At 40.2% G+C, this 22723-nt stretch overlaps 1 protein-coding gene across 1 annotated transcript in view; it reads right to left on the bottom strand.

Moving 5' to 3' along the window:
• Positions 1-22723, bottom strand: part of CDC5L (cell division cycle 5 like) — a 48727-nt gene that overhangs the window by 24280 nt on the left and 1724 nt on the right. The window contains exons 2-14 of the mRNA XM_005312959.5: positions 20298-20401; positions 19190-19351; positions 18361-18488; positions 17381-17480; positions 16440-16658; positions 14888-15032; positions 14214-14402; positions 12252-12400; positions 10342-10504; positions 8632-8796; positions 6556-6636; positions 5894-6139; positions 1595-1792 (exon numbers count right to left, since the gene is read on the bottom strand). Of these exons, the coding sequence (XP_005313016.2) occupies positions 1595-1792; positions 5894-6139; positions 6556-6636; positions 8632-8796; positions 10342-10504; positions 12252-12400; positions 14214-14402; positions 14888-15032; positions 16440-16658; positions 17381-17480; positions 18361-18488; positions 19190-19351; positions 20298-20401 (2049 nt within the window). The remainder of the gene's footprint in view (positions 1-1594; positions 1793-5893; positions 6140-6555; positions 6637-8631; positions 8797-10341; positions 10505-12251; positions 12401-14213; positions 14403-14887; positions 15033-16439; positions 16659-17380; positions 17481-18360; positions 18489-19189; positions 19352-20297; positions 20402-22723) is intronic.

The raw sequence follows: 22723 nt of genomic DNA, 5'->3' as shown, positions 1-22723 counted from the left end.
GCTGAACAATTTGTGGCCCAAACATCCAACAGCAGAACTGTCCTTGGGATTAGCTTCTTGGTTTGCACTTACACACAGACACAAGACAAACTTACTTAAATTCACCGAGTCAACCTTGCAAAGTACAAATCCAGCCTTCTGACCTACCTGGCATGCTACTTTCTTAGTACCAGTAGTTTGAGGGCATTCACTACGAGCAACAATAGATGTGCAGATAAAGAATTTACATAAAAAAGAAATCTTCCTTTTATCATGGAAAAATATGGTGCCTGCATTATTTAAAGGGACACCTTTAGGCTTAAAACTGTAATTGTATTGTATTTTGAAATAAATCATGTTTCCTTGAGTGTTACTGATACTACATAGTCTTTCAAAAGAAATAATTTTAAGCAAACCTTTTTTCACACTATCAATGCTGTGTACTTTCTGCACTTATTTGTATGCATCAGTTTGTACAGCAACGAAGAGGAAGAAACAGCCATTGTCTAACGGCTCTAAATAGAAAAAAGCAATTAAGAGGGCTAGAATGAAAGGAAGGTTATAGCCTTGCATAACAGGGGAAGAAGGAACAAGGTAGCAGGAAAGAGAGCATGAAGACAAAAGAAAAAAAATATCAAGGGGCTAATGAGACAGATACAGGAATAGTTGAGAACAGAGAAGAGATGTAGGTGAGGGAGGGAGAGGAGTTATGCACAACCTTAAAGCAGAGGACAAGAAGCTTGCTTTTGATGCTGAATGTAAGAGTAAGCCAATGGAGGGATTCAAGGAGTGGAGTAATCTAATCTAACAGGAGGACAATGCAGAAAATTTTGGCCCTATGTGCTTACCTTTAGGTCTGTGCTGACATGTTTTGCTGGATTGGGGCCTTTGGTTGCAGCATTTTGTATGTACCTGAGGTGAGTGAGATGACAATGGGGGAAGCCACTTTGCATAACGCTGACAACTGCAGAAAGAGTAGTTTCACTTTCTGCTTCCCAGGCCCTAGCGCAATGCTGCGATATTCAAACTGCAGACACCTCAGTGAAATACTGAAATCCAATCAGATTATTTTCATTGAACTGTTTTTCTCTTTCTTTCCTTTCTTTTATTCTGAACTTGCTGAAGAGGTGTTTCATTTTTATTTTACACTTACACACAAAACCTAACCTACATTCCAGGGCCAGAGGACCCAGCATGCATAAAAAAGTCTGAAGTTTCCTGTTTAAATGGACTGGAGTCATTGGGATCCACTATCTTGCCTCCTTTCCTGGGTCATAGGAACTCACTGAATCTTGTGAAGCACTTGGCCTCAAAGAGGGATTGGATGTTTATATGGATAACAAGAATAACCAGGGTTATAACAGTTAATGCTAAAAAACTTGTGGAAGGGAACCTGAAGCATGGTGTTTTATAAATCCATCCCCTACTATTAGGGAAGAAAAGTGGACAGCAGAGGGTCTTTAGATGCTCCAGGAGAGCTCCTTGACTCTCTTTTCTCTGCAATCCGATCTGTGATAGCTGAATCAATGATCTAGTCATCTGTAAATCAGTCGAAACAATGAAAGCTGGCATTAAAAAAAAAAAAAAAGTGAAAAAGCAGAAAAATGATACTCACCTCAAGCCTTTTTTCAAGTGATTCTATTCTGTCTTTTTTGCTGGCCAAGTTAGCTCGTGTGTAGCGGTTCTGTCCTGGTAGGTATAACACCTGGCTATAACATTCTTCCCACACCTGGTTATAAGCCTCACTTGAAAGCTCTCCATGCCCCATTCCTTGCTTTACCACTTCCATCTCTTGTGCCAGTAGATCCTGGGCCTGTTGGAAATGATGAGAAATTACAATCACAAAGTACAGACGACAAGAAAACTCCTCTTGTTGTTTTCAATCCTTTAGAGTGCAAGTTTCAGGGGTAATTTCGCTCTCCATACAAAAAGCCCACTTTAGGTTAAGCTAAATATGAAATTCAACACAAATGCCTTAAATTATAAATGAAACCTAGGCAATGGGGCTACTTACACTGCAGCTATTCCTCATTTCACACAATTTGACCAATCCCAACAATCTGCTGTACCTTATACAAGCACAGACAGGTTGAGGTGCCTAGCACTGATGCAATGAGGGGGGGAAAAAAGAGATACAAGTACATATCTTAAGAGAGGGAGAAAGAACAGCTGCTTCAGCACATGCCTAAGGAATGGAAAACACCATCACTTTCTATTTTCTTTTGCTTGCTCTCCTTAGCACAGTTTAGAAAATCTATTCTAGCAGGAATGGATGATCTGTGCTCCATGCAATATGGGCTACAACGCAAGAAAGACTGCTCTGATTACAGCTGAAGAAAATACAGCTTGACCTTGTAGAAGGACCTGAATGTTCTACCATTTCCAAATCAGCTTATGAAGCATCTTAACAATGAGGAAGGAACAGAGAAGACGAAAGGACTCATGATGCTCCCCCAACAACCAAAAAGCATGACACAATCCATCTGGAGCGCATATGCCTCCAAAAGAGACATACGGCACAAGTCCCAGTCTGTTGAAATGACACCATCAAGAGATATTTAGACATTAAGATCAAACTGACAAGTAGATTTCAAGAGCTCCTCTCACACCCACAGAGTGGTGCAACTGTTCTTGTGACAAAACGAAGTTTAAAGGAATAAAGATTACTGCCAAGGTTTTCAAGAGTGACTAGTAAACTGGGGTGCTTTAATTTCGGGGTGTGCACCTTGACACATCTTACAAAGGCATATCAAGTTGGACGTGCCAAATCTGAGGCACCAAACTCACTAGTCATTTTTGAAAATCTTGGCCTATTTCAAACTAAATATTAAAATACAACATTACAAGAAAGTAAGAAATCCAGAGCTCCAGCACTCCAGCTTCAGGAATAGCTCTCAACACATAACTCAATATAATCTGATGACATTTACTGTGGGACAGGAACCCACTGCATAAAAGACAGAACTCTAAGGCGCCAAGAGTATCAAAGATCTGGAGCTCAATTAGTTGTTCTGTTATACCAGTGTAACTCCTTCGACTTCAAATGTAGTTACACTGACAGAAAGCTGGTGTAACAGAGCGGTGAAACCGACTGCTGCCAATAACATCAGGTCTGATGTACTGTACAGAACACATACACAAGGGAAACAAAAACCGCCATGTGACATATACTATTGACCGAGTCATAACTACACCTTCTTTCTTACAATATTACACACAGATGGCAAAAGGCAAACTCTCAGTTTTCAAATGTATTGATTCACTAGATAAATTACTGAACTTCAACTATAGTTTATAGCAACACACCATCAAGAAGGCTACTTGGGTATAGGGTGACCAGATGAGAGGAAGAAAATATCGGGACACCGGGGGGTGTATCTCTGAAATCATCTTATCTGGTGAATCTAAGGAATAGCTAATTAACCACACAAGCCTGTAGCTCAGCAAGAAAGAAAGAAAAGGAGTAGCCCTAGTGTTATTAATATAGCTAAATCCCACAAATGGTAATTTTTTTGCTAGTATCAATTTTCACCCCTTTAAGAATTAGACTACGTGGTTGTGAAAGCTACACAGCTTTATTAGCTCAGGTATCAGGTTGCGTATCATTAGTAGCCCTTTCCAGAGAAGGGCAATCACTGAGGAAATGCAGTACCTTCTGGAGGAGGAAGTGAAAAAAAAAAAAAATCAGAAAAGCTTGCCGCATCTTGAGGATCAACACCTCATAAGGGACCATTCTTATTGTCCACCATACTCCATGTGAAAGTGCAGTTTGGATGTACAGAGGATACTACTCCCATGTGCAGAGAGATTAAGCCAGACAGAATGGGAAACAAATTCTATCTAAAGTTAAGAAAATGTCTACTGAATATATGGAAAATGTCCAGACCAGGAGCTCTATTAAACTGTGGAATATTCTCTAAGGGAAGTGATAGCAGCCCCAACTCTTGTTACACTTCGAAAGAGTCCGGACAAAGTGCTAAGATAATGTAGTCTAGGAAACAAACTGATAGTGGCAGAGTAGCAAACTATGTGATCTAACTATATTTTCCATCTACTTAATTTCTACTACTAAGAAATCTTCAAGTGTAATTTTTAATTTAATAACAAATTGGAAGTACATTCTGTTCAGCATTGTTGGAGTTGGACAAAGTATGGCTCTTGAATGATGGGTCAGATATGGGCAGGGAAAGATATTTCACATTTATACATCTTTTAAGATGTTTCCAAGTAACCAGGGATGTAGGTGCTAAAATACCAGAGTGATGGGCACAGTCTAAGAATCTAAATAGATTTTGTACAGAATCTATCAATGAAAAAGGCTTATACACAGTACTACAGGGGTTGTACTTTTCATCCATTTTGATTGCCATAAACATTTAGGCTATGTCTACACTAGCTACACTACAGAACCTACAAGGGGCACCGCTGTAAGGTCTCCCATGTAGCTGCTCTATACTGACGGGAGAAAGCTCTCCCGTCGGCATAATTAAACCACCTCCAACGAGTGGCAGTAGCTATGTCCATGGGAGAGTGTCTCCCACCAACACAGTGCTGGCCACACCAGTGCTTCTGTCGGTGTAACTTCTGTCGGTCAGGGGTGTGTTTTTTCCACAGCTCTGAGTGACATAAGTTTTACCGACAAAAGTGCTAGTGTAGACATAACCTTAGTTAAAGGTGACTGACACGTTCACAGTGGAGACCCCCTCAAGGAACCAACTCCATTGCTTTATTTCTGATCTGCCAGTCAGTCACTTGGCTGTGAAGTGAAACATCTGTAGCTACTTAATAAATGAACTCCCACAACCAGAGATCTTGATATATAACTTTGGGCATACAATGCAAGTGAGAACGGAGCTCTGAGGCCTGCTGCTTTGTTCCAGTTGCAGCCAATTCTGCTTCATAGCCATGTCCAGCCAGCTATGGTTTAAGTTCAGTTGCTATAACTGAGGATCATATTGATGTAGAGCAGCAGCCTTGGCAATGGCCTAAATCAAATGCTGTAGGCTTATAGCTGGATATAGCTAGAGTCTATTTAGAAGCTAAGTGATTAGATGGGAAAGGGGATCGAAAATGCTTTATTATTATTTTCCATATTATAGTTCACCCTTCTATAGCATCTCAAAAGAATCTCAAAAGCGCTTTCAAATGTTACAAAACAAACTAAACACCCTGTGACATAGGCAATGGATACTGAAAGACGGTGAGGTCTGCATGAGTCAGAAGGCCCCAAATTCTAATCCTGGCGCTGCCACTGACTCACTGCATGGCTTCGGAAATCCACTTCATTATTCAGTCTCAGGTTTTCCCATGTGCAAAATGGGTAATACTTTCAGGAATTTTGTGAGCTTTAGTTCATGCCTGTACAGTCCTTTGAATATGTAAAGTGTTATACACAGAGTTATGTATTATTATTATTTTTATAATACATGGATTTGCTTCCACCTCAGCAGTGACAAAAAGAAACACACAGTTATCTAACAGTGCACAGGAACACTACACAGCCAGTAGAAGATTGGAAGTTAATAATATCAGATCCAATTCAAACTTTGGGGTCATTTAATTTCATGGAATGGACTGTTATCAAGATGTAATTTGGCAACCGGAGAGGCTATAGAGCTCCTACTCTTACTAACAGACAAGTGATCAGAACCACAGTTCTATGTTTCATCCAAAGGACAGCACCTCCAACCACACAGTGCCTCCCAACACCATGTTGGAGCACTGGCTCAGTTATAACCCCCAGGGGAGAGTGCCATCTGCTGCATCTTCAGTAACACTTCCTGCAGCACCTACATGTTGCTTAGAGGTCTCCCACTAAATTTTATCCAGGCTTGAGCTCGTTTTCCTTGCAAGATGACAGGATCATAGTACCTGGAGCCCATATGTCAGTAATCCTGTGACACGTCATTCTTACCTTCTTGAGGTCCTCTTTGGAGTGCTTCTCATAAGAATTTTGTTCGAGGTATGTAATATGCTCCGCACTGTTCGTTCCAAATCCTGGGCCTTTCCCCTTTTTAACCCCAGGCTGCTCTCCATATGGGTGATGCAGAAGATCAAAATGAAGCATGGTGATCATCTCTTTCTTTATCAGCTCTTCACTTTTCTGCAAGTCTGTTAGAGGAGGCTCTACATTCAAGGGTCTCAGAATCGTTTCATTTACCTAGCCAGAAATAAAATGTGTTCCAAAACATTAGGCATTAATAATGTCATGTTAGGCAAAATATACTTGTGCAATGCACACACTAGAATATTGGTATTTAAAACTGAGCTGTATGTAACAGATGATTAAAGAACTTTGTACTAGCACAATAATCCAAATTTTGTTTTCAGTTATGCGTATGCAACACCCACGGATTATAACCATATGAAGGCAGAAATTGGCCACAAGATGATGAAATTAGCATACTGAAGGAATGATTCTATTCTTTCATGCTCCAACTTAGTTGTATTATGCCTCACACTGGTTATTGTTTAAAAGAGAGCCAAACAACTATTCTCAATGTCTCCTTTATTCCTTTTTTTCCTTTAAACAGCATTTTGATCTTACACCATCATGAAGAAGCTTCTCTTACTTACTTCTGCGGGCCTTGGCAGATCCTTCTGAACAGCTTTGTGCATCCGCTTTAGCTCCTTTACACGCTCTGCATCTCGAATAGCCTAAACAGATATTTCAAATGTTAGTCCAACCACCACAATACAGTCTGATTCCCAGTAATACAAGAAAGATGAATGCCATTAGGCTACTGCAGTAGAGGAGGTATTATTATTATTATTTGGGGGTTTTTTGGTAAGAATTAAGTCTACAGCAAAAGACTGTAAGAGAATGGGGAGAGCGTATGATGACCAACTGACAGCTTACCTCCCACCCACTGTACTAGACAGAACTTGGGGCCTCAGCCAAAGCTCACAGAATTCAATGGAAAGACTTTCATTGGCTTTCTTGGGCTTTGGATCAGGCCCTTAGAGAAGATACCCCTAATGACGCTTCACCCAACCATAATATTGTCCCATGGGGTCATCCTTTTCCATACTCTTTGTTCTTTGAAACCAAAGGACAGGAGGAATTTCTAACCTCATGAGACACCTGCTCCACAATCCCATGTGGTCCTGGCTCATCCAGCCTAGGCTCCTTACCACTTCCTTTCATTTTGCTAGCAGGCCCTCACTTCTCCCTTCTATGAAATCAGGGGACTAAGCCTCCACCTGAATTACAATAATGGACGTTTAAGAAAATAATAGGAGGATTCTCACACTTTCCAACCCACAGGGTACAAATAAAACGGAGAGGCAGCACTGTCTGAAAGCTCAGGAGTGGTAGCAGGATCTCCTAAATTTTAATCCTAGCTCTGTCACTACATTGCCTCTTAAAACGGGACACCAGCTGGCCCCGCATGGGTGTGCAAGAGGAGAAAAAGACAATAAAGTGACTTTGCCCAATGTACTTGCGCAGGAGGCTGCAGGACACTGGAAAGGTTGAGGAGGATAGCAGGTCTTGCCTGCTGCCTTAGGGACCAATGGCCATTTATTCATTATCATTAAATAATAATGTCCCCTTCTCCTCCAAACACTAGCCAGAGGAGGGGTGTGTATGCATGCAGGTGAGGAGCATTAGCTACACCTTTCCAAAAGTATAAGAGCCACCTCCTCCGAGCCCCTTCTCTTCGGTGCCAATGGAAGTATTGTTTTTTTAAAATCACAATGCCGCCAAGCACCTGGTCTTGGACTGTGCACCTGACCCTGCAACTTGTTTTCCTCACCTACAAAATGAGCATTGTACTATTTATCCCAGCATTTATACCACATTCACCACCATTGTGACTGTTATTTGTTGTAAAGCAGTAGGTAAGTGGGAATTTTGCACCCAATTATATTTTGAATAGCGATCCTCATTTCTACATTAATGAGGAGTATATAATATTAATAAGCTATAGTACCTTACAATTCATATTCTATTCCATATACACTTGCTTTCAATGGGACAGCCTAGCATTAACAAACATGGAAAACGTTTGTCATACATGAAAAAAGATTCAGGCTTCGTTTCCATCTTTAGTTCACTTGCCAGCGTATAGCGAAGGGCAAAGAGAATTATTAAAATATTGTTTTAAAGGTATGCACTGAAAGAAAATTTCTAATTATGTTCCCAAAATTAATACCCCAAAGAGCTTAGAAAAAAATCAACAAATAAAAACAAGGTGCCCAATAAATGGCGCACATCCTTACTATATTTCACATGTAATATTCTGTGGTTGCCATATTAGATTCTGAAAGAAAACCTGAATAAACAGTTTTTAATTTAATTCATGTGCATAAAGTTAAGCACGTTTAAGTCTTTACAGAATCGGGACCAAAAACTGTGACTAGGAAAAAAATAATATTTCAGAAAAATTTATATTTATTATATCTTTCCTCGTGTTAAGATTAGGTGTGATTTACGATACTAGTAAATTAAAAAAATAATTTCAACAGAAGTGTGATTTTTAACTTGAGTGTGTTCCTTTAAATATTCTAATATTACCCTAAGGCAGGTAACATGTAAGTTTTACTAATTTTCCTCATACAACTTATGGCTTTCATTAATTATGTATCTTGAGCTACAGGAAATAACATACAGAGTAGAGAACTTTTACTAATTTCACAATGTACTCCCACCTGTTTGCGTGCATCCACATCAGCAGCATCTTCTATATAGGTATCATCTGTTTCATGTTCCTCAAGTTCCTTCTCTGCATTTTCCGGTAAAACAATCTCAAAGTCATTCTTTGGGGCAGGAAGGCCCATAAGCCCTAGACGCAGATGCTCACGAGACTCTCTTTCCTGTTGAAAGTTAATCAAGTTTTAATCATTCTGAATGCACAGAGGTTTATATTATTTGGTAGATTTCCGTTTTCTTAAGGTACTAATAAATACAGAAAAAAAGTACACAGATTCCATCTGGTGATTTTAGCTAGCTATGCAGTCAACTTAACAGAAAATGTAAGTAAAAACTTAAAAGAAAGTTTAACGAATGAAAGATGAATGTTATTAATCCACATTATACAAAAGACAATGACTCCAGAATTCATGCTCTACGAATACAGTCTCTTGAGGCCTGTGGGAGGAAGATGTGCAGCTTCCCTGAAAACAGTTTGTAAAAGGTGCAAGGAAAGGCATTCAGAGAAACAGCTATTTAGTGTAGGAGTATAGCACAGAAGTGACTCCTCTTTTCTCACTGTCAGTTTCAACATGACACTAGAAGTTCAAGATGACATGCACTTTATGAAGTTACTCATACAGAGAGTTGTTGCATAGCCTGGATATAGGGCTATTTGTGGAGAGTTGTCTAAATGGAACATTTCTCTTCAGATATCACTACTCTACAATTTCAATGCAGTGGCTCACAGATCTGGCAATTATGCCAGTAGGATAATGGCAAAAGCACAAGCACCTCTGGAAACTGTTAGGAAGCTGAATTCTCTTGTTGAACTTCCGAAGTCAAGAGCCAAGCTTACTCTTGAAAAGGTTGAGATGGCACTGAGACACTTGCAAGGACCTCCAAATAGACTTAGAGAAAGCTTCTTTAAGCTAAGAGAAAACTTCAGATTCTGGATTAAAAGAGCTATTTCCTTCAAAAGAACGTGCCAAGCACTTTGGACTGGAAATCTTTTGCTAGCCCAAAGAGAAACACTGGTGCCTCTGGTGGGAGATATCCAAAACCACAGTACAGGCTGCAGAATTTGCCACATAAAAGGAGCTCCCAAGGCAATTCCTATATAGTTCTGTGTCCTCTTACACCACATCTATTTGGCGAGATTCATCTGGCAGAATATCCAGGAATGGAAATGTCTGTTGACAAAGGTGATGAAAGAATCTGGACCAGACTGCTACATTATTCGGCATCTCAAGGGCTACAGCTCCTAATGGGTAAACCTTAATACCGCTCTACTTCAATTTTGTCAACGGGGTACACTGATGAGAAAGTCCTGTATCTAGAATTGGCGGCCAAAATATGAGGGATTTGAGGGTGGAATGGGATTACAGGATAAATGAATCTTTTCTTGGGACTAAGTATTTCCTGTTCCACTTCAAAGACACAAGTGGGACTGAGGCCTAGTTATATCCAAATGTCTTTATGTGGTGGAGAGTGTTGGAACTCTTTGACTGGGCATACTCAAAACTGTTTTTCTTTTTCATGTGTGGTGAGATTTTTGCTTTTAAAGTGTATTCTTGATGTGATGAAAATGCAAAGATGTAATTTTATTAGGTCATGAATGAATATTTATATGCAACTGGTAATACAAGTTCTGTACAGGAGATCAAAATGAATTTCAAATCCCAGGAAGTTAATAGAACATTTTTCTCTTCCTCACATGTACTACTTACCAGTTGTTTTGCATAAGAAGGATCATTGTAATCTGCCATTCCCTCTTCTGGATTGATGTTCAATTTATCTCGCAGGGGAGTTCTACCTGGAGTTGCTCCAACCACTGGTTTAGGAGTTATTCCACCACGAGGGGTCAAACCTTCTGCTCCATGAGATGGAGTCCTATAGAGTTAGGTAGAGGCACATTTGACCTTTTAATCAAAGGGCATCAGCTCTGAAAGAGTTTGAATGCTTTTTTATATAGTAAGATACAGCTAAATTGATCCAATTTTCAGAACTTTTTGTAAGACATCGCAATCTGTGATGATAGCTTAATAGAAGTGGTTTCTTTCATAGAAGAAACAATAATGGAGAACGCACACGCGCGCACACAGAGAGAATCTATTACTGATTCAAAGCACCGTATTTAATATGCGAAGTTTAAAATGCTATAGCCTTGCATAAATGTATTTAGAAAAATACTGCAGTTCTCTTTAGCTTGAAAGGATGGGGACTTCTTAAAACACTTCACATGTCAGAATGGCAAAGCCCATTTTACTTAGCCTATTGATTTTATTTAGCCCAGAGAAAGCTTTGTTCTGGTTGCACAGATGAAAAACACAGTTTTCCATGGGTGCCAAAAAAATTATTACAGGCTTGAATTTATTAAAGTAACATATTTTTTAACTTAGATTTTTCTGAAGTATTGTTACAACTAACGTCCCCATGTATTCTGCATGGGTTAGTCACAGCAAAATGTTACAAATTTCACAGATTGCCACAGAGTAATACTTAAGTACAGGAAACATTTCAGTTAAAAGGGCTCTTAGATGTTTAAACTTGCTCTGTTGAGAGAATAAATAATGAAAACATCTAACACATCTTAAAACTGTTAACATGAAGGTTCTGCTTTGTTATACTGCTTCCTTTAAATAAAAGAGACATTGTAAATACTGTTTCTAACATAACAAGCACACATTTTCCATCCAAGATTTAGGATGTGAACACCCACAATGCATGAAAGTTAGGTGTCTCGAAAACAACCCTATTTGCATGTGCAAACCTGATCTTTAATGAATGAAAAACTTGAATGCAAAATTAGATTACACACACACACGACAGCAATTGGATCAGCACAGGCTGACCTTTGCCCTTGTGTTAAGCTGCGCTGACTTCAAAAGGACTCTGCATAAAATAAAGACCTGCTTGAGTGGATACAATTGCAGCATCTGGATAAAAAATGTTAGGGAACAGACTGAGGTTATTTTTGAAAAGTTGCCACAAGAATACCTATTTACTTCATTTGCCTCTGCTTCCTCAAGTACGATAAACAGAAGTAAAATTAAAACTTGAGTTGAAAAACTTCAGCCACAAAATATACCGAGTCTATGGAATTTTCCAGTTCTATGGAATATGGCATTTGTGGGATACGTTTATTCAGGACCTACTGTAAGAGTCAAAGTAACAATTCCATAATGTTTGGATTGGCTGTACAAGAATTATATAATATATATATACACACATAAACACGGCCTATAAAATATTCACCTCAGCTTTTCAAAGGTTCACAGAAGTTTTAATCAAGTGTCTCTCGACAGCTGAAACTCAGATGCGATACTTTGGAAATGTTAGGATCAAATGTTACAGAGAATGCCACTGTCCATTTTAAATATACCATATTTGTATTGCCATTGCAGCCAGGAGTTCTAGTCATGGACCGGTACCCCATTGTGCTAGACACTGTACTAAAAGATGTGAGGCTCTCAACTTGACAAAAGATGATAAGAAGAAAAAGCAAGTGGTATAATGAGGGCTTAAAAAAAAAAAAAAATCAAGCTAGCATTTCTTGTAGGACAATAATCAAATCCTGTAATTTAAAATATTTTAAGAACTTCCACCCATCCCACCACCTCTGAATAGTTTGCTTTACCTGAAGGGTGTGGAAAGCACTGTATTTGGAGTCTGAACAACTTGTCTCTGGGGTGTCACTCCAGAGAAGTCACTCTCATGGAGGGGGGTATTAAGACCACCTTTCAGGGGGGTGTCTACGTTCGTCAGAGCCATCAAGTTCTGGGCTTCCTGTGTGACAGACAATATACAGAGCACGTTACCAGGATTTCCAAAATCAAACTCTGTTGTGCAAGTTTAATAGTCCTAGTGTGAAAAAATAGGTCGGAATGCTGAATAGTCATTTAAATGTCAAAGTATTTTGTTGAAATTGCTAAAAATGTCCTAATTTTAAGAAGAATACACTGGCTATTTACATGTCTTACAACACAGCTGAGTATTTTAATCTTCCTTAGTTGCTACAATGAGGGAGTTGCTTAATATTTCAGTTTTCTTCAATCTGGGTAGATACCACAGCTAAGATTTTCAAAAGTGATCAGTGATTTCTGACATGCAATTAAAGACACTTTAAAGGCCCTGATTTTCAGAAAGTGCTGTTCTCCCGCCCTCTGAAAATCAGGGCCCTTTAAGGTGTCCTACATTCATCCAAAAGTCATCAAGATCATAAGGGCATGTCTAGATGTAATAAATCCACTTCTCCAAGAGGTGGTAGCTATGTTGAAGGAAGAAGTCTCCCATCGACCTAGAAGTGTCTACATCAGGGCTTAGTTCAGCCTAATTATGTTGCATAGGGGGTGAAATTTGTGATGCAGTTAGGTCGACAACTTCGTAGGGTAGACCAGGCCTTAGTCACTTTTGAAAATCTTGGTATATGCCTGAAATGAGTCAAGAACATTTTCTTCTCACAAAGATCTTATCCTTTTGTCTTAAAGAAATCAGACAACCCTAAAGGTGAACACAGTGGACTAAACAGATTCACACAAAACTGTAACTATACAACACAATGATGATCCTTCTATTCTGGTATCTTGCCTCCAAAAGTGGCTTATATGTGAGGCTTGAGGCAGATGGCACTTTCACCCCACGCTGAAGTACCTAATCACTTGGGGGCGAGATGCATCAGGAAGGGATGGCTGGTCGGGTCAGTTCCTGGGAAAAGCGGGGGCCCCACAGGGTTCCTGCCTCGGGTGACATATTGCCTCCCACATAGCGCTGGTGCAGCTGGAGAGTAACCAGCTGACAGCAGCACCACCTTGGCCCCGGCCTCAGTCCCAGCTACTGGCTCAGCACCCTTGACTTCCTGCAGCGGCATCTCTCTACAGTGCTCATGGTACTGGTGAACCTGGGAGTGCCAAGCTCTGCCCCCATATCCATGGCCCACGCTGCCCCGCCCGCACTAAGAGAGGTACCCATTCTCCCTGCCTGCGACCCTAGCACCTATGAGCCCTGCTCTCTTCATTCCAGGGCCCCTCAGGTCATGGTGGGGGGTGTTGCAGTGTCAATGGGTGTTACAATTCTTTAAAATGTTTGCAAGTTTTATTTTAGCTGCTATGATTTATACTCTTTTTGAGCAGAACTGTGAGATAACACAAAAGGTGCTCTAGGAAATTAACAACAGAGAGTCCTGTGGCACCTTTAAGACTAATAGATGTATTGGAGCATAAGCTTTCGTGGGTGAATGCCCACTTCGTCGGATGCATCCGACGAAGTGGGCATTCACCCATGAAAGCTTATGCTCCAATACATGTTAGTCTTAAAGGTGCCACAGGACTCTCTGTTGCTTTTTACAGATCCAGACTAACATGGCTACCCCTCTGATACTAGGAAATCAAATTACTACATTTGATACTCAGACTCTTGTTATAACTATACTGATCAAAGCCCTTCTACTTTATTACTTGTATTCTTATAAACTATAGGATTTTCACCTCTGTGTCGTCTTCCTAAACTATGGAGTGGCATAACTTGTTTTCCTTCGCTTAGGGAGGCTTGCTAGGACAAAGTCTGAGTATCCTCGCTCTAGTATAACATATTTATACTTTACCTGCAGGATCCTGTCCTGTGCCGCTGGAGTTTTGGGCGTTCTAAGGGCGATGCTGTTGTTGGTGACATTGTATTCAGACAAAAGGGTGCTGGAAGCAGAGTTCGTAATTCCAGATTCTTCAGCTGTTTGACGTGCAATCTCGCTCGCCTGGCCTACTTTCACTACTTCCTCGAGTTCTGTATCTGAAATCTTTCAAAGGAAACCAGTATCAAACAGTGAGTTACATTTGGGAGAATAAAGTTCTTAGTGGCAGGTATCAAGAATTACATTCCAAAAGAAAAAGGTAGCACTTTAAGAATACTCTCCTCTCACCCAGCTCAAGCAGATACTCTACACCTACTTAATGCACTGGCTAGTTGCTTATTCAATGCATTAAAAAAAATAAACAACCTGTCTGACATGTATGATCATACAAGGTGCGAGATTGAGAGGTCGAAAGGTACGGTACGTGCAATGGCAGAACAAGCTTCCCTGCCCTGCCAACGTATGTCAGCTCGAACCTAGGAAAAGCACCTCTACGGATGAGACAAAAGTTCCGTCTATGCCTGTTTGAACCTCGGTCTCTGCGACAACTGTGGTGCGCTGGGTACAGAACTGTGACCATTAGACTCATTTCACACAGGCCACCAAACATCCAACAGCTGGGAACAGTTTGCATCTGAGTGACAATTTACCTGAGGTGCTGGAAGCACTAGTTTGCTTCTTTTTTTAGTAAACTCTGACACCCCACTGGTCTGAAGAATAGCTGAAGGCAAGTCAGATTCTTTCTTCCGTTTCATATGCTGTTTGTCTTTTTTGCGCTCTCTTCCTTCCTTCTCCCTGTCACAATGGACAAGAAAGTCATTTAAAATACTCAGAACTGATCAGGAAAGCAAAACTGACATTTCAGAGAGAGACAGAAAATCCTTTGCTCTAGCTGGTGAAGGTGGGATGTGCTGTAACAAATCATATTTCAGGAAGAGGTAGCAGCCTTGTGGATCAGAAGTCAATTGATAGTATATGGATTGAAAACCATGCACAGGAATGTCACATCTGTAAATAACAGGATTTAGGAAACAGTTAGTGGACATCCATTGGTGCTAGACAACACGCCAGTGACTGCAGGGAGAGGGAGGAGCACTGAAAAATACTAAGAAGCCCCAAGTGTAAGCAAGCAGGAGCTGCCCTTCCTCCCACAAGCGGTAGGAGGAAGCTAGGGAGCCATGGGAGTTTAGGAAACAAGGCTCTGCCCTTGGAGGAATAGTAAGAGAAGCAGCACATGAAATCTTGCATGGGAAGTTGGGGGAAGAGTTAGTAGGGCATGGAGCCAGGTTTCAATCTGTATATTACACACACTTTTTTAAATAACACTTGAATTAGGGGCTATAATTCCAACAAGAGTTTCTGGTGAAGCCACTTGAGCTTCCGTCTCATGGTTCACAATCACATGACCCTCTTGCTGGAATTGCAACTCCGTAATTCACAGCTGTCTGCTATTTCTACTGTATACAATGGATTGCCTGAACTAGGAATTATTGAAAGAAAAATTAATTAGATTAGAGCTAGTAAATCAAGTTGGATGGATTGTTGGATCTGCTCACTCAATAGAGAACAGTTGGCAGAAGTAACTGGAAGTGAATTGTGGAAGTACAAATAACAGCATGCTGGCTAGCTCTGCTCCATTTGACAACATGTATGTCACTTCTCAAGCGCACATTTGCAGAGACAATTTTGTCAAATAAAGAAAAAGTACTTGAGCAGATTCTAATAATAATAATATAATTACATGTGGCAAAATGGCAATAAAACAAACTAACAAAGTATTGCTATGACATGTCAAAGCTGCTCTTACAAGCAATTTAATAAAGCCACGTTTTGTAGGAAGAAAAATCAATCATTTCTCTGATGAAAACTAAAATGCAATTATCTTACTGATGTAAAAATCTGACAGAGAGAGGTGATGCAATGGTTTAAAGTCTTTAAAGCCTTTACATTCTTAGGTTCCAAGGAGTAAAAGAAGAGTTTGGGAACCTCATTCTTGTGTCCAGTCGACATTTTTCCACATTATTAAACTGACAAAATTCACCAAGACAAGCAATCATAAGAGACCTAGAACTGAAGAGAAAGGGCCTGCAAGTCAGAATCAAGGTGCACTGGCATATACCCAGTGAGAAACACACTTTCCCAGACCAGGCCCCTGTTACATAAGCACTAAAAGTTCACTCAGAAAACTTAAAACAAACTTACGATCTTAATTCTCCATCCAGGTCTTGCTGACGTAGCTTCCTGAAGTCCGCATCCAGTGCCTGGTAGTTTTCCTCCAATGTATCATAAAAGCCAGGTGCAGGCTTCTTTTCAAATGGGATTTCTGCATTGTAATCCACTCCTCTCTTCTTTTTCCTTTTCTTCTGGATCTCTATCCCCGCAGCTCTAAGTTCCCTCCTCTTCTGGAGAGCAGCAAGACGTCTGAGGAAACACAGTAAATGCTACTTAATTCAAAGTTAATGCCTCCTGTACAACAGTCACCTGCTAACATCAGATATTACTTAGGGATGAGATATTATTTATAACATGTGATGGACCATAATAGCACTGATATTATTAAATGTTTATATTCCAGGAGCACCCAGATGCCCCAGTCAGGCTGCAGACTCATTGTGCTAGGTGCTGTGCAGACAAATCCAAAGATACGATGACACAGCCCCCGTTGACCTGAAAAGTTTACAATCTAAAGCCCTAATCCTGCAGAGACTTAAGTATGTGCTTTACTTTGTACAATGCATGTAGTCCCAGTGAAGTCAATGTGAGTAATTCTATTGCATCAGTGTAAGCACAAACAAGTGTTTACAGGAGTGGGGCCCAAGAAGACGAGTGGCATATGAAGGATAGGGGAGGGGTACACCATATACTGCTGTTATAGACACATTTGCAAATTTGTTTTTTTAATCATTCTAACTAGATAAAGCAAAGTGGCAACTAATCCCATCTTTCTTTCAAACATCATCAACTTGATCATTTCTTTTTGGCATCTCAGTAGAGGTGGGTCTTGAAGAGAAGCTGAAAGAGGAGAGAGCAGAGGCTTCTCAGATCAGTTCGGGGAAGGGATTCCATGTGAAAGGGACAGAGGGAGAAACTAAAAACTCAAGAGACAACAGAGCAGACAAGTGGAAGGGATGGGTTATGTCTACCTAGCTTCTTCCAGCTGCTTCTCTCTTGCTTTTCTCTTGGCCTTCTTTCCCTGAGTATTAGCCAGACGTGCTCTAGCTTCAGATAGCATTTCAAGTTCATCTGCAAAAAGTATAGAGAAGGAAGGTTACCAATTTTTCACATTATATTGGGGAGCTGGGGGTTAATATTAAGATCAGAAGAAAACCTTTAGAAAGATGCCAGGATCGGTGTGCCAGCATGGATTCCCCATGCCCTCTACATTCTCTCTTTAAATGAACACAAACAACCAGATGAACACAAGAGATCAAGCCACCAACCAGATGAACCAAACAGATCACAAGAACATTCATAATGTTGGCAATATTTCACTGATGTACAAGGCTGTTTAAACTGAAATCAGAATATTCCTAGTAAAAGGGAGACCTAGGACAATAAAAGAAAACAACTTCATTTATATTTAGGCCTACACAATAATGATGAGTGACCTATTATTATGATGACAGGAACATGACACTTGAGAACAGTCCTTATTCAATCTTCACCCTGGGCACCTTCATGGACTCCTACCTCTCCTAACAGTCTCAAATATCACTGGTGTACCATACAGAAGAATTTGTACTGGTACATTTCAGTGATGATTCATCTAGGAGATATTAGCTGGTGTGAAGACACAAGAGGAGAATTGCCAGTGGAAGGGCAGTAAATAGCAGAAAGCCAGGCAGTGAAATAAAAAACCAGCCATCCAAGGAAACAGAGGTGAGAAAGAGACAGAAGAGAAGGAGGGGAGCAGATCCAAAGGAGGAAGGGGACCATATGAAATTGAAGAAAAGACAGAGGAAACCTGAAAGACGAAAGTGAAACAGAGGGCGAGAGGCAGAATACAAGATAAAGACTGTAGGAGGAACAGAAGAGACAGGATGAAGCAAACAAAGGCCAAAGAAACTGCAAGAGACTGAATTGTTAAAAAAATACTGATACATGTAACACATTCTTAATTTACCTTCATCCATATCAATAGGATCTGGACGGGCCGGTTTGGTTTCTGGATTTGGATCAATTTCTCCTGGTTTCAGTTTTCGAGGATCATCTGCAGTTTCTTCCTCATTGTCTCTCTGAGCAGCTTTATCCCTGTGAAGATGTACCAGCACATTCAGGTGATATGACCCACTTTATGAAACTGGGGAAAACGTGTAACTATCTCCTGAAATCCCAACCCCCAAAACTGCCCAAGAAATGTAAGCCAGTAGCTCACAGTAAATATCACAGACACTTACTAACTGCAGAGAAGAATTATAAATCATTGAACACTAATATTTAAGCCACTAAAACAAAAGCATCGCAAATTAATACAAACAACCGAAAGAGAGGCAATGAAACATGCCAAGTGGACAAGTCAGCACTAATGAGGGTGACAGAAGTGAACTCACCTTTTGAGGGCAACAGCAGTACATGGAAAGATACTGATAATAGAGAACTGCTGCAAGACAAACCACCCTACATCTCACTTGTTGCTTCTAAGCACCAACAGCCCTAGCAGCAGCTTGAAGGAGAGGAGAGAACTGGGCCTGCTAGCAACCCCTGCCAGCATAGGAAATGGGCCAGTCATTTCTCTCTCTGCCTCCCTCCAGACACCAGGAGCCTTTCCCATCAAGCTAGGTGGCCCAACCTAGCAGCCTATAGAAGGCCCAAGCCAACTGGAAGCCCTTCCAGCTGCAGCACCCGGGAGGGAGAAGAGAATACCGCCACACAGCCAGCAACCTCCTGATGTCTATGTAACAAACTACAAACATTTTCATGCTATTTGTCTTTAGCAAAACAGAGTCACTTACAAAAGAAATTCATAGTGTTCCAAGCACTGCGCAGCTGTTCTTCCAATGATTGGAGCAATGGTCCTCCACTGGGTTGGCATTAGCTTGGCCAAGTGTAATAGTTTCTCCTCTTCTTCCCGTGACCATTCTGTCTTTTTGATACTTGGGTCCAACCACTCGTACCTGTTACACAGCGGTAAAATTAAAAGAGGGCATTTCTGAGACAGTTTATGACAATTCAGTTGTGAGCAAGTCATATTGCTTCCACACACCATTATGATGGGATTTCAGAATCTCATCCTGGATATATCTGATCTATGGCTATATAAAAATGTGTATTATACACAGCACTTTTATACATATAAAGCTTTATGTTTTTTTCTCATTTGTCATACAGATCTTCCCATCTCTCCTCATCCTCACTTTTTTTTTCGCCAAAAGACAGGATTCACAAAACTAGTCTTTACTAGTCATGTGGTTTTACATACCATTTTCAAATGGTTACAAGAAATGGTGGAGAACAATTAAGGCCCCGATACTGTAAATACTTAAGCACACACTTAACTTTAAGTGTGCAAGTAGTTCCGTTAGATTATGCTTCCATTAAGTTTAGCATGCGCGCTTCAGTGTCTGCAGGATTGGGGTCTAATTCTCATATGGATTTGTTAGTACATGTGTGTTAATTTTAAGGGTTGGGGTTTTTTTGGTACACATTCAAATCTAGTACTGGAAAATAAAAAAGGGGAGGCTAAACTGAATGGTCTGAAAGCCTCTTCATATTAATACAAAGAGCTTATTTAAAGTAAATTTTCTTTCTGACAAACATCTCGTTAAAATATGTAAATCAGACTACAAAGTGGTTATTTTGAACTAAATTTTTACAGTGATCCTGTATCTTCAGTTTATGTGATTTCACTAATGTCATCTGTAAAGTGAATGGCTTTCTATTTTTGCTCACGTTACTTTCAAGGAATATGAGTTTGTGATAGCTGCAGAAGATGAAATCAAGTAAGAATCACAAAGCTCTATCTCCCTTCCCTGGACCTGAACCACTGACAAACTCTATAGTAACTTTTAAATTCACATTAACTGTGGATCTCGCTTTCCCATTACTGTGTTCTCTACTTACCATCTGGCTTTGCATTGTTTTGCTGATTTTCTGTGCAACAAGGAAGCAATACGAGACCACTGGTTTTTGCCATATTTCATCACAGCTGCTTTAAGAATTTCATCCTTAAAACAAAAAGAATTCTTATTACGATGGGTCATTAGAAAACTTTATCATAGATGAATGCTTGCTTTGAGCTCTGTGAGGAGAGATGGAGGAGAGGGTTTGACAAGGATGGTGGCCTGGTGGGAAGGGCAAAGGAACCCTCTTCTTCCCAAAATTTTGCTCTCATCGAAGATGAGTGAAGATGTAGGGCTGTTTTACCAATGCCATTAATCTTACCGCTAACATTTAAAATTACTATAGCTGAAAGAGGTTAGCAAAAGAAAATTATTGCCATTTACTTTGGGTATTTGACAGCACTTGGTGAATGGCCAGTTTCATTGTTTCTCCTGTACAGTAAGTTTCCAGGGTTATGTGGATCCTTCACACAACAAGGATGGTGAGAAAATATTTTTAACAATAGGACATGGTAAAAGCATGAAAACTGGGGCATGTGTGGCACCTAAAACCACTTTCAACTTTTTTTAAATTGAGCAGATTTCAAGTTGGTGATGTCCCTTTAATTGGAAGTTTCAAGTTTGCGATGGAAATTGAGCCAACTGCCTAAAAAACAGCAAGCTTTGAAGGTCCTAAAAAGAAGACGTCAATATCAAGACAAGCCCTTGGTTGCAGATCCAGTCATAGCTAGAGCTGTTTATTTTTTGATATTTGCATCCTAAACCTAAGGAAGTTTCGGTTCTTGTATAGTTCATTTAATAAAATAAATGGCAGATTAACAGCCATTTCCTATTCTCAGCTTTGTTTGGAGATAGTGGACATGATAATGTACATGTGTCGTATGAACAAAGTATTGTTAGGAACACTTGTTTTGTGACAAGGTAACTGTAGACACACTTAATTTTACAGTTTAATGGCAATACATTACTTAGGAGTGCGAACAGTTCTTGATCCAAACCTGAACAACCAATGGCATATGAAATCTATTTATGAAATATCCCATTTGCAGGTGTTTCCACTGAAACAGCTGCAGACCCTGAGAAGACTTCAAACAAAGGAAAGAGGATATGATTTCCAAGTATCATGAAATCTTCACTACAAGAATTCAGTAAACATCAGCTCCAATTTTCACAGGGTTATCTCACAATAAAGTCCATTAGGGCTGATACTACATTACTACACTTCATCAGGACTGACACTACATCACAAGACAAGGTGTGCACCATGACTTCCTGATGACAAGTGACATAGTGAAGATAACTTCAAGACACTGGAATTCAAACCTGTGTTGAGATAGAACAGTTTTGTCTCAGAAGACAAAGTTATAGAAGCATCAATCCCATGAAACAGAAAGAGCTTCATGTCCCCAAGCCCAAACTTCGCCTCGTCTACAGAAGCCATACATTTCACTTTTATTATAAGAAGTTAGAAACCCAAAATTTAGGAGATTATGGAAGAAAGTTATGGACCTGTTGCAGACTATTCTAGCATGGAAACCATGAAGTGCATGCACTGGAACTGTGGCCAGAGATGTGAACAAAAGCTCAGTTATCCTTTGAAGTTTTCCTGGGATCGGATGGCATCTTTTTCTAAGGGAAAGTCTACACTACCGCACTACATTTGCACAGCTGCACCGCTGTAGCGCATCTGGTGAAGATGCGTTATGGTGACAGGAGAGCGCTCTCCCGTCAGCATAATTACTCCACCTCCGTGAGAGGTGGAAGCTATCTCAGCAGGAGAGTGTCTCCCTCCGACATAGCGCGGCGTAGACATCGCTTTAAGTCGATGTAACTTATGTAGCTCATTGGGGTGTTGTTTTCAAACCCGAGTGACTTTAGTAGTGTAGACCACCTTAACTGAGCTGAAAACAGAAGTCTTGTTTTGTATAGAGAAAAAGCACACAAAGTGATCAAATAAGTGATCAAGTGCTTCACAAACGCTCATTACAGTCTAGTCTATACAAGAAGAGTATCCATTGCCAACAATAGAAATTTGCAGTTAAATTATGTTCAGTGCCAGTTGAACTGCACAAAGTTGTTTTTCCTCATGTACACAAGTCTTCAGAGTGCATTGTGGCTTTAACCATAGGCTGCTGAGTTTTGGTTTGGGATACTACAGGGGTATATCTATCTATCTATATATTTTTTCTAAATGAAAAAATCTTCTCTCTCTATATATATATACTTCCATCTCTTGCTGCAAGATTCCATTTGCTACAAGTTAGCACCACAGTAATAACACTGATAAGATGTACAAATAATCACTGGTAATTTTTTGCATGACCATTATGTAGCTACTCCTATGTTTATTATGAACCAATCACCACAGTACGGCACCAAATACAAACACTTGCTTCGGTGTCATCCTGGTAGGACTCTAGCCTCTGT

This window comes from Chrysemys picta, chromosome 3 (genome assembly GCF_011386835.1).
Source record: "Chrysemys picta bellii isolate R12L10 chromosome 3, ASM1138683v2, whole genome shotgun sequence".
In the NCBI taxonomy this organism is placed as follows: Eukaryota; Metazoa; Chordata; order Testudines; family Emydidae; genus Chrysemys; species Chrysemys picta.
The sequence above is the reverse complement of the archived record's forward strand: the minus strand, read 5'-3'. Positions and strand labels throughout refer to the sequence as shown.